Raw genomic sequence first — 12778 nt, 5'->3', positions numbered from 1 at the left:
ATCTGGGCTGCATTGTTTGAAAGGTAAGCAGATGCAAATTCAATAATAAATTTCAAAAGGGAATTTTTTTACAGCACTAAGCAAAACTTGAAGGGGAAGATTTCGCAGGACAATAGGGAAAGTGCAGGGAAGGTGGAGTAATGGGATAGCCCTTTCAATAAGCCAGCACAGGGTACAATGGGCCGAATGCTCTCCTGTGTTGTATGTTTCTATAATTCTATTATACTAATGAAAAATGTGTAAATAGGAAAAAAACGATTCACTCACAGTTTCAAATCCTCTGTGAGGATGGTCAGGAAACCCTGCAGGCTTGGAAACTTTAAATTCATCCATCATCAAGAATGGGTCCAAGTTTTTTAGCTGTCAATAATAAGAATTGTTTAGCAATACCAAGACAACACGTGTGATATAATGTGTGCTGATTAAACTAACTGAGCGGTGAATCCAGAACTGATTTGTGAAATAGTTAGCACCGTAAGCTCTGTCCCCACAATCACTTCATACATAGAGCAGCCTGTGAAACCAGTCTGTGGACTGCAAGAAAGCCATGTCCTGAATTCTGCAGATGCACAAACATTGCAGCAATAATCAAATAGGTATCAATTTGAGAATTCTCTACCCCAAAGAGCAGTGGAGGCTGGGTCATTGAATATAATCATGGCTGAGTTAGACAGACTTTTGATCTGTAAGGAAGTCAAGGGCTATGGGGAGCAGACAGGAACGTGGAGTTAAGGCCACAATCAGCTCAGCCATAAACGGTGGAGCAAGCCCAAGGGCCCAAGTGGCCTACTCCTGCTCCTATTTCTTATGTTCTTACAATTTACACCTTTCCAGTCCAAGGTCTGAAAGATTGATTGGTACTGATCTGATGTGCTGAGTACTAGGCTGGGGTTATGTGCTGGGACATTATGGGATGTCTTGGTGTGATGTGCTGGCATGACATCCTGGTGTGATGTGTGTGATGATGAGCAGGGCTTCAGAGTGGCCGGCCCAATCAGAGGGCCAGCAGCTTGGCAGCAGCACTGATAGAGGTGGCCATTGCTGAGGCTGTAGGGAGAGGCACCCTCAAAATGAGGGTAGGTTCTTTTTAACTATGCTGGTTCAAGGCAAGTAGGGAGTCCCCGACAATTGTTGTGGGGTGTGGGGGGGGCGGGTGTTGGTGGGGGGAGTGCATCCTCCAGCAGCGGATCTGGAGTACTGGAGGGGCGGCCATTACTGCCGAGAGCCCCTCCATTGGCTCATGGTAACCCACTGGGAGGTTGCCAGGGTTCACCAAATGCAGCAGCAGCATCTTCCGACGCTGGTAAAATGCTGGCAGGAGGGGGGATGTGGCCCACATTCAGTCAACGGGCAGCCCTGCTGCTGTTGATCCCCCCATTAAGAACATCCCATGGCAGTGGACAGAATGGTGTTGAGTGCCCCTCCTGAATGGCCATTTTATGAGGCCTCTCACCTCCCAGCCTGTCTCCAGAGGACTGGTAAAATCCAACCAAAGAGAATAAAATTGGATTAGAGAGAGAGAGAGAGAGCAAAAGAGACAGAAAGGAAAATTAAGAAATAAATTTAAAATGTTGCATTTTTGAAATCTCTAAAGGAATTCATTATTTGAAGAAATTAAACTCCAGAACAATAACTTTCTGAGCCAGAGGGTTGATTGGGATTGTATTAGCTGTTACCATGTCATTATAAAAGTACTTACACCTTAAACACTGACTTAACTTTCTGCAGTGAGTTTAATGGGCAATTAATATGCAAATCCATTCTTAAAAGTAACAATGAGAGAAGGGCAATGGATGTGAAGCAAACAATGAAGGAATGTAAATTGAGTAGCATGCTGGAGGTTCGCAAATGAAAAAGCGTGTCTCATCATTCTGTGAATTGTGCTGATTAATTTACAGGATAATTACAAGGGGCTGCCTTGTTGGGAACAACCCATCATTATTCCAGCATTGGCTCACATTCCATTCCTGGCATTGGATCCATTGGGCATGGCCTAATGGTCTAATAACCATTACTGGTCAGGGTGGCCGTAGGGTTCCTCAGTGGTCCTCAACACTCCTGGGCTGTGATGGAAAGGGTACAAAGTCAAAATAAAAACAAAAATAAAATTACCTGGAAAAACTCAGCAGGTCTGACAGCATCTGCGGAGAGGAACACAGTTAATGTTTTGAGTCTGTATGACTCTTCAACAGAAATAAGGAAAAATAGAAGAGAGGTGAAATATAAGCTGGTTTAAGGGGCGGGGGGTGAGACAAGTAGAGCTGGATAGAGGGCCAGTGATAGGTGGAGATTGCCAAAAGATGTAACAAGGCAAAAGAGAAAGGCAGAAATCCTGTCGGAGAGAAGAGCAATACTTCTTCAAGGTAGGCATTCCTTGAAGAGAAGTGGCAGTCAATTAAACACTAAGATAAAAGCAAAAAAACAGCAGATGCTGGAAATCCAAAACAAAAACAAAAATAAAAATACCTGGAAAAACTCAGCATGTCTGACAGCATCTGCGGAGAGGAACACAGTTAGCATTCGAGTCCGTATGACTCTTCAACAGAACTAAGGAAAAATAGAAGAGAGGTGAAATATAAGCTGGTTTAAGGGGGGTGGGAGGGTGGGGTGGGACAAGTAGATTGGTTCTTGTCCCTCATCTGACAGCAGGGACTTATACTAGAAAGCACATGTATGCTTCTCAGGAAAAGCTCCGATTGAAGTCAGCTTCATAGTCAAAGGGCCGAACAACACAAAATGCCTGAATCACCAACCTCGTGCGAATGTTTTAAATTCCCAGTGAGCTGGGAGGACAAATGGGAAAGCTGGACATCTGCTCCACAATATTCCTATCCGTTTAAACTTGGAATTTATGTCTGAATTTCTAATGTGGACTGCCAGCTGTCGCTTGAGGTTCACATTCCCAATTCAAATCCAGCTGTCGGTTTGACCTGAGCCCAACAATTTGTTTCTGGATTATAGAGAGATTGAACTGCACTGGGGACTCGATAGAGGCTTCCCAAGCTGTTCCCTTAGTATCTGAACAGTTGTAAAAACGTAGACGTTAATTCCATCGATTTATGCTGGTTAAGTCAGGTCCCCAAAGGGTGTAAGGACAACGTGTCAGCTCGCTGTCACTGTTTCCTTCAACTTTAATTGAATTTGCATTAGTGAATCATGCATTACAAGCAATAAATGATTGTTACAATTTAAGAAATGATTGTTAAAATTTAAGATATGTGATAAAAAAATTAAGCTCTAATATCCTTTGATTTGCTACAGGACAGTTTAAGAGTGGGACTTACCTCCTGCCGCCCAATACTTCTTCGAACTCGTGCACCAACACCTTCAGGCTGCTCTACAGCCAGAACTACTTGTGTTATTTTTCGACTAGACATAGTGCCCTTTGGAATGAGATAGTTTCAATCTACAGTAAATCAGGAAACAGATATTCTTAATTAACAGTCCATTTTTAAAGCATTTAGGAACCATTGAAATACATTAAAAAGAATTTCTACTTAAAAAATAACAAATACAATGCATATGTAATGATAGTTCAATTGATATTTAAAGGCTCCAGTGGATGCATTGTGAACACATAAAAGACTACGCAATAAACACAAAAACAATTTATATCTATATTGTGCATTTAATTTGATAAAACATGCCAAGTTGCTAAGAAAATAGCAACGTCAATGAAACTACAGAGCCACATCAGGATATATTTATGGCTTGCTCAAAGAGATAGGTTCCTTGGAGCATCATAAAGGAAGAGAGTCAGAGGGAGAGAATTAGGAAACGGTTTCCAGAGGGGAGGGCCTAGGCAGCAGGCTGAAGCTGGAATGATTAAAATCAGGATGATCCAGAGTCAGAGGAGCACAGATATCACGCAGGGCTGTGGAGCTGGAATATGTTAGAGATACGGAGGTGAGAGGCTTCACTACCCACCCCCTCACATCACATTGATCCCTCCCTTAATATCTCCTGAAACCACCCCCTCACATCACCCTGACCACTCCCCATCACATCACAATGACCCCAACCCCTCACATCACCCTGACCACTCCCCATCACATCACAATGACCCCAACCCCTCACATCACCCTGAACCCTCCCCCAAAGATAGGCTGACCTCTCCACCACACATCACCCTGACCCTTAGACCTCACTTCACTCTGACCCCACACCCACATTTCACTGACCCTGCATTTTCATACCACCCTGACCCCTTCCCCATACCTCAGGCTGACCCCTCCCCTTGCATCACCATGACCCCTTCCCCTCAGCTCACCCTGACCCTTCGCTTTCACTTAACCTTGACCCCTGCACTTAACATCATCATGACCACGCTCACACATCATCCTCAGCCCTGCCCTCCCATCACCCTGACCCCTCCCCCATCACCCTGACCCCTCCCCATCCCTTCCCCTGACCCCACCCCCTCCCATCACCCTGACCCTTCCCCATCACTTGCCCCTCCCCCTCCCATCACCCTGACACCTCCCCCTCACTTGTCCCTGACACCTCCATACTTCAACAACACACCCCCACACCTCACTGACCCCTCCTAGTATCACCCTGATGCCGCCCCTATACCTCAGACTGACCACCCCAGCTAACATCACCATGACCACCCAAAAACATCACCCTGACCCCGCCCCCTCACATCGCCCTGACCCCACCCCCTCACATCACCCTGACACCTCCCACTCACATCACCCTGACCCCTCCCTGACATCACCCTGACCCCTCCCCCTGACATCACCCTGACCCCTCCCCCTCACATCACCCTGACCCCTCCCTGACATCACCCTGACCCCTCCCCCTCACATCACCCTGACCCCTTCCCCTCACATCACCCTGACACCTCCCCTTCACATCACCCTAACGCCTCCCCCTCACATCACCCTAACGCCTTCCCCTCACATCACCCTGACCCCTCCCCCTCACATCACCCTGACCCCTCCCCTTCACATCACCCTAACGCCTCCCCCTCACATCACCCTGACCCCTCCCCCTCACATCACCCTGACCCCTCCCTTTCACATCACCCTGATCCCTCCACCTCACGTCACCTTGATCCCTCCCCCACCTATCACCCTGACTCTTCCCCTTCACATCACCCTGACCCCTCCCCCACATATCACCCTGACACTTCCCCATCCCGTCCCCCTGACGCCTCCCTGTCACTTAACCCTGACCCATCCTTCTCGCATCACTCTGACCTCTACCCTACACTTCAGACTGATCCAACCCCCACATTTCAGACTGGTCCCTCCACCTAAAGTCACGCTAACCCCGCAACCTCACTTTAACCTGACCCCTCCCCCACACCTCAGACTGACCCCTCCCCCACACCTTGGATTGACCCATTCCCTTCACTTCACTCTGACCCCTACCCCTCACCTCAGGGTGACTCCTCCCCCTCACATCACCCTGACACCCCCCTCAATTCACCCTGATGCCCCCCTCACTTCATCCTGACTCCTTCCCCACACCTCAGACTGACCGCTCCCCCACATCTCAGACTGACCACACCACCAAACATCACTTGACCATCTCTACACATCACCCTGGCCCCAGTCCCTTATGTCGCTCTGACCCCAACCCCTCATATCACCCTGATCCTGTCCCCTCACATCACCCTGATCCCACGTCGCACATCACACTGGCCCCACCCCCATACATCACCCTGACACCCCCCCTTCACATCACCCTGACCCCTTCCCCAGATATGACCCCTCACCAACACATCATCCTGACCCTCCTCCTCACATCACCTCCCCAAAACCTCAAACTGACCACTCCACCTAACATCACCATGACCACCTCCAGTCAACATGCTCACTCCTCCCCCATTCATAACACTGAGCCCACCCCTCAGATCACACTGATCCCTCCCCCACATAACCCTGACCCAACCCCCTCACGTCACCCTGCCCCCTCCCTCTCACCAGCCCTGACCCCTCCCTATCCAATCGGTCTGACCCCTCCCTATCCAATCGGTCTGGCCCCTACACATCAGTTCACCCTGACCTCTACCATTCACCTCACTGACACCTCCCCCTCATCATGCTGACCCATCCTTCTCACATCACACTGGCCCCACCCCCACACCTCAGACTCACTCTTTCCGACAACTCGGACTGACTGTTCTACCTAACGTTACTTGACCACCCCACATGTCACCCTGACCCCGGTCCCTCACATCACCCTGACCCCAACCCCTGATGTTACCATGACCCATGCCCCTCATGTCACACTGATCCCGCCTTCACAGATAACCCTGACCGCACCCCTTTAAATTACCCTGAGCCCACCCCCCATATCACACTGACCCCAACCTTCACATCACCCTGACCCCACTGCCTCATATCACCATGACCCCGCCCTTTCACATCACCCTGACCCCTCCCCCTCACGTGATCCTAACCCCAACCCCTCAGATCAGACCCCGCCCCTTTCAATCACCCTGACCCCTCCCCATAAATCACCAGACCCTGTGCTCACATCACCCTGACCCCTTCCCCACACAGCACACTGGCACCTCCACAACACATAACCCTGACTCCGCCTCTTCACACCACCCTGCCCCTTTATATCACCCTGACCCCTGCACCTCACTTCACTGTGACTTCTGCCCCTCACTTCACCCTGACCTCTATTCCTCATGTCATCCTGAGCTCTACCCCTCACTTCACCCTGACCTCTACCCCTCACGTCACCCTAACCTCTACCCCTCACTTCACCCTGACCTCTACCCCTCACTTCACCCTGACCTCTACCCCTCACTTCACCCTGACCTCTACCCCTCACTTCACTGACCACACCCCCTCAGCATGCTGACCCATCCTTCTTACAACACCCTGACACCCCCCCCCACTTATACCACAGATGGACCCCTCCCCCAGAACTCAGACAGGCCATTCCACCTAACATCACCCTGACCCCAACCCCTCATGTCATCCTGACCCGTCCCACTCACATTACACTGATCCCTCCTCCACACATAACTCTGACCCCAACCCATCACATCGCTCTGACCTCAGCCCTTTAAATCACTCTGAACCCACCCCTTTATATCACACTGACCCTGCCCCTTCATGTCACCCTGACCCCTCCCCCTCACCCTAAACTCTCCCCCTCACATCAGCTTGACCCTCATTCCATTAACCCTCCCTCTCCCCCTCGCATCACCGACCCTTCTCCCACACCCTCAACCTGACCCCGGCCCCTCACATCACCCCAAACCCTCCCCCACACATCAGCACGACCCCACCTCTTCACATCACCCTGAACCCACCAGTTTACATCACTCTGACCCCTCCCTACACATTACCCTGACCCCTCCCCTACAGCTTGGACTGACCCCTCCCCCTCACATCACCCTAACCACGTCTCCTTGTATCACACTGATCCTTCCCCCAAATCTCACCGACCCCTCCCCCTCACATCACCTGACCCCTCCCCTATACCTCAGACTGAGCCCTCACCCACACCTCACTCTAAGCCCATCCCCGCACATCACCCTGACTCATCCCTTTTAAATCACCCTGATTCCACCCCCTCACATCATTCTGACCCCGCCCCCAACATCAGCCTTACCCCTCCTCCACACCTCAGCCTGATCCCTCCCCCTCACATCACTCTGGGAATAGTGAGTGATGAAGTACCTGTTAGGAAATCCAGAAGTCAGGGTTTCCCCACTTGCTGTGGTGTTCCTCCACAACCTACGTAGTTTTGCTTTGCAGTGCCCTGTCCAGGAGTCAGCCTGATTGACAAGCTTATCTTTCAGTATGGCTGGGGGAGCCTTTTGGAGCAGGCCAGAGGTTCAGCTGCTAGTGCGAGTGTGAGGAAGGGGATCTGATACCCAACCCCAATGGGAGTCTGAACCACACCCGACATAGTGGGAGGGGATCCAATTCCGGAACGAGGGAGCAGTGGGGTTTATATGGGGAGGGGGGTTCTCATGTGGGGATGCTTGGAGGGCCAGGGGAGGCACTTACCTGAAGCTGTACTCACCTCCCTTGAGCTATCAGGTTTCTTGAGGCCTGCAAAACCTGAGTTAAACCTGGAAGACAGGTTAAAGGTGAGGCTCCCAGTCCCACTTTAGTATTTAAATGGCCAGCCTGCTTCCTGGGAGTGAATTGCCCTATGTCCTGCCTCCTTGAAACTCTGGTGGTAGGCAGGGGGTGAGATTTTTAAAGTTTGAACATCTCACCCAACCCCAGCACACCCATTTTGCGGGTTAAAGTTCAGCCCTCTGTCCCAGCAACACAGCTAATGTCAGACAGACAAGCTGCTTCCCCTCTTCTTAGATAATGGAGCAACATCACATTGGTGAGTTCCCCCAACTCCTGAATCGAGGTTGTTGGAAGATCTTGACTAACACATCTCCTATTTCCTCCCTCCTTCTTTCCATACTCTGAGGGGTGCACGGGGGAAAAGGAGAAACCATCAGGTTTTGGAGATATATGAATTCTAGCTTTCATTATTCTTTTCATTATCATTTAATTAACTTTAACTAAATCCACTGAGAATTTTTCCCTTGACTTATTTTCAGGTCCTCTTGTCCACTGGCATTTTGCTCTCAGTCTCCACTATAAAAACACAGTACTCATTTAGTAATCTGTCATTTCCTGTCATAAATTCTGTTCTCTGCTGCAGTGCTCTTTAAGCGACTCACATTTTTACCATTCTCTTTCTCAATGTATTTATAAAAACTTTTACTCTCAATTTCTGATGTGCCTTGCAAACTATTTCCAGACTCCCTGTTTATGCCTCTAATTCCTTTCAGTTTTTGATGCTTTTGACCATTCCCCTGCTCTTGAGTAAGGCTTTTCTTTTAGCTCAGTGCTGTTGCTTACCTCATTTGTTGACCGCTACGGTCTAACTATACAAGTTGAGCCTTTTGCCTTTTAGGGGAATGTACTGGCTTTGTATTGTACCAAATATGCCTGTGAATATTTTGCACTATCTGCCTGTAGGTTTACCCAGTAACAGCTCAGTAACCCACCCTCACTTCATTCCTCATAACTTCACTGTTGGCCTTAATGAAACTTAAGATCTTGATTTAAGATTCTCTCTTCTCCCCCTCAAAATTTCTTATCAAATTAGCAGTTGCTATTTGCAAAACATTCCTTTCCTGTCAGATTGTTAACTAATTCTGACTCTTGGCTCATTCCTAAATCCAGCTTTGCAATGTATTGCTCTAGAAAATTCACTTGAATTCATTCTAAAAGTTCACTGCCTTCACTATGGGAGTCATTCTGCAGTCTACTCCAGCCTATCTAGAAAACCTCCCATTACAATCACCTTGTTCATACTGAGTTTTCCTGAGCTCTTTATTTATAGATCCTTCACAATGGCAGTTCTTGTAGTGGGTAGTGTCTCTACCTCTGAGCCTGAAGCCCCAGGTTCAAGTCCCACTCCAGGTCATGATGACCAAGGAAGGTGTGTTCACAACACAGACAAACAGGTTGACTGTTAACTTCCAACACATGCCAATGGAAGGCAGTAAGAGCAGGAGAGATTCCTGGTCAGCCATGTCATGGAAAGAACATTGGAACTCAATATACCATCACTATCCATAGCCCCAGACTACAATAAGCATGTGAAAGTGTATTTGCCACAACAACTTGACTCTCCAAGTGAACTATAACACACCAGAATTACTACTATTAGGAGAACTGCAAGCAACTCTGAGGAGAGCCTTGCAGTCCCTTAACTCAGTATTTCCACTGTTTCGATCACCCACAATGAAATTCCTTCTACCGTTCTCATTGTGTTCTTTACTGAGGGTGCAGGCTGCTGAAGGCACATAGTCACCAATGGTGGAGGAATTGGAATTGAAATCAGTGAGCAAAGGGGTAATGGATGAATGGGGCTGAATTTTTGCCATTGGAAACAACAGTCAGGTCTGATTTCAGGCAGGAGCCCAACACCAGTGGGAAACTGATTAAAGTTAAGATTTTCAGAGCCCTTCACTGACAAGGAGACTAGTTTCCTGACAAATTAAGGGTAGAAGATGGGCCCTTGAAGCTGGAGGGCTAATCACCTTCCAGCTTCAGAGGAGCACCTGCTGCAGTGTAAGTAACACAGAGGACGCTTGAAGAGCCAGGAGCTTATCTTGAATGTGTATAAGTCACTAGTTCGGCCTCACCTGGAATACTGCATCCAGTCCTGGGCACCGCACTTTAGGAAAGATGTGAAGGCATTGGAGAGAGTGCAGAAAAGATCCTATTTTTACTTAGTTCTGTTGAAGAGTCATGAGGACTCAAAACGTCAACTTTGTTCTTCTCCACCGATGCTGCCAGACCTGCTGAGTTTTTCCAGGTATTTCTGTTTTTGTTCATGAGAATGGTTCCAGGCATGAGGAACTTCAGTTATAAAGCTGGATTGGAGAAGTCAGGACTGTTTTCCTTGGAGAAGAGAAGGCTGAGAGGAGATTTGATGGAGGTATTTAAAATCATAAGGGGTATGGACAGAGTAGATAGGGAAAGGATTGAGAAAGAGAGGGCACAGATTAAAAGCAATTGGCAAAAAAAAAACAAAAGCGATATGAGAAAAAAACTTGTTTATGCAACAAGTGGTTAAGGTTTGGAATGCACTGCCTGAGTGTGGTAAATGTGGTTTCAATCAAGGCATTCAAAACAAAGGAAGAATGTGCATGGTTACGGGGAGAAGGCAGGAAAATGGCACTAAGGGAATTGCTCATTTGGAGAGCTGCTGCAGACATGATGGGTCGAATGGCCTCCTTCAGCGCTGCAACAAATCAGTGATTCTGATTTAGGTAGAAGGAGTAAAACACTTTTTAAAAGCTTTATTTAAAAAAGGAGAAAAAGTGCCCAGGCCATTGATGTGTGGGGTGATTTCCTATACAGAACGGCCTGCAGATGTACCGACACCCAGGCAGGCAGGGTAGACCTGTAAGCCTGCCAGGAACACTGGCACCCTGGGCCTGCTGCTGGGTGCCTGCCTGCAAGCAGCTGATCCTCCCCTATTGGACAACTCACCTTCAACAAGCTCTTACCGAGCCGAATTACCTGCATGCCTCATGGGGTCAGATGCCTTCCCGGGCCTCGAACCCGCCTCTCCCAAAATGGCCTGCAGCAGGAATGGTGTCCTGCTACTGACACGCTGGCCAGCATTGGTATTTTCAGGCCTGCCCTGTCACTATTCCTGTGCTGGGGACCTTGAAAACTCAGCCCTTTTGGGTGCAAGTTAGGAGAGGCAGCATGGCCATAGAGCACACGTAACTGCGAGGCTGTTGCTCCAAAGGCAAATACCCATCCATACCAGAAAGTGGTGTTTGCTATTGGTAACAGGACCTTACCATGCTTCTTATAGAGTCATAGAGGCCTACAGCACAGAAAAGGCCCTTTGGCTCATCAAGTCTGCACCAGTCAAACAAGCACCTAACTATTCTGATCCCATTTTCCAGCACTAGGCCCATAGCCTTCTATGCCATGGCATCGCAAGTGCACATCCAAATACTTCTTAAATGTTATGAGCATTTCTGCCTCTACCACCCTTTCAGGCAGTGAGTTCCAGATTCCCACCGCCCTCTGGGGTGTTTTAAACAAAATAAAAGATACTCCACCTGCAATTTAAAAAAAAAGCAGGCAAAAATAATTTTCAGTGATAATTAAATCAGTTTTTAGTGTATATGACATCCCTCAGTTGAAGAATTCCAAATATAAAACCCTGGTGAACAATCAAGCTGCTCAATCAAAAACAGAAAATGCTGGAAAAACTCAGCAGGTCTGACTGAATCTGTGCAGAGGGAAACAGAGTTAACGTTTCGAGTCCATATGACCCTTCTTCAGAGCAACAATCTACTCACCAATGCTATTTCCACTTCATGCATTCATTCCATTAGGTTTCTGTGTTTCACACCTTTATACCTGTTTCAAACAGAGAGGTCGCCAGCAAAGCTTACGCTGTTGACTCTTGAGTCAAGTAACTTCTTAGGGTGAGCCGACAAAAAGACCTGAGAGAGATATCAACACTGGCCATGACTCAGCAGAGCCAGGCAAACCAGTTTTGCCAGTTCACAGCAGGCGCAAAGGGATGGCTTTCATTGTTTGTTTGCAACAACCTGCTGACACCCCGCCCACAACTGAGCTCCCACTGAGCAGAATCGGCTCAATCATTATGTACCGCGTCATGAGACAGGGAAGTTAAAAATATAAACAAAAATATCTGGAAAAACTCAGCAGGTTTGACAGCATCTGCAGAGAGGAATACAGTTAACGTTTCGAGTCCGTATGACTCTTCATCAGAACTAAGGATACTTTATTCATAAAATATCTGAAAGAAACATTTCAAAATGGCTATCGCAGAGAGTGCAATGTTATTCAAATTATCTGCATTGATCACGTTGCATCTTAAAATGGTCACGAGACAGAGCTGAATGCCAAAATACAGCCCAGAAGTTGCTGGCTATGGTTCTCATGAGGTATAATTCCACAATATAAAGCCAGAGTAACTTTCTTCACTGTGAGAGTAACAACATGGAGGAAATGAATAGAATGAAACAGAAACAGAAAATGCTGGAAAGGCTCAGCAGCTCTAGCGGCATTTGTGGAGAGTTATTTTCCTGGGAATACTTCAAGATGTGGCTGTTTTTAATCAAGGCAGGGAAAGGGGTGGGAAGGTCAGTGATAGGATATTCTCCCTGCTACAACTCAAAAGTGCTGTTTTTATTTTGGATTTTCAGCATCTACAGAATTACAGGATCACAGTGCAGAAGAGGCCCTTCGGCCCATCGAGTCTGCACCGACACGTGAGAAACATC

General features: G+C 47.9%; 1 protein-coding gene across 3 annotated transcripts in view; it reads right to left on the bottom strand.

Annotated features, from left to right (window-relative positions):
• pir (pirin) overlaps positions 1-12069 on the bottom strand; it is a 102815-nt gene extending 90746 nt beyond the window's left edge. Inside the window, exons 1-3 of one of the 3 annotated variants that reach the window (XM_041211680.1) lie at positions 11825-12069; positions 3285-3406; positions 268-360 (exon numbers count right to left, since the gene is read on the bottom strand). In XM_041211680.1, coding sequence (XP_041067614.1) covers positions 268-360; positions 3285-3377 — 186 coding nt within the window. In that variant the 5' untranslated portion in view covers positions 3378-3406; positions 11825-12069. Of the gene's footprint in view, positions 1-267; positions 361-3284; positions 3407-10141; positions 10200-11824 lie in introns of those variants that run through there. The other 2 variants (XM_041211681.1, XM_041211682.1) reach the window with 2 other exon arrangements.
• Positions 12070-12778: the final 709 nt, after the last annotated feature.

This window comes from Carcharodon carcharias, chromosome 18 (assembly GCF_017639515.1).
Source record: "Carcharodon carcharias isolate sCarCar2 chromosome 18, sCarCar2.pri, whole genome shotgun sequence".
Taxonomy (NCBI): domain Eukaryota; kingdom Metazoa; phylum Chordata; class Chondrichthyes; order Lamniformes; family Lamnidae; genus Carcharodon; species Carcharodon carcharias.
This window is presented reverse-complemented; position numbering and strand designations above follow the sequence as displayed.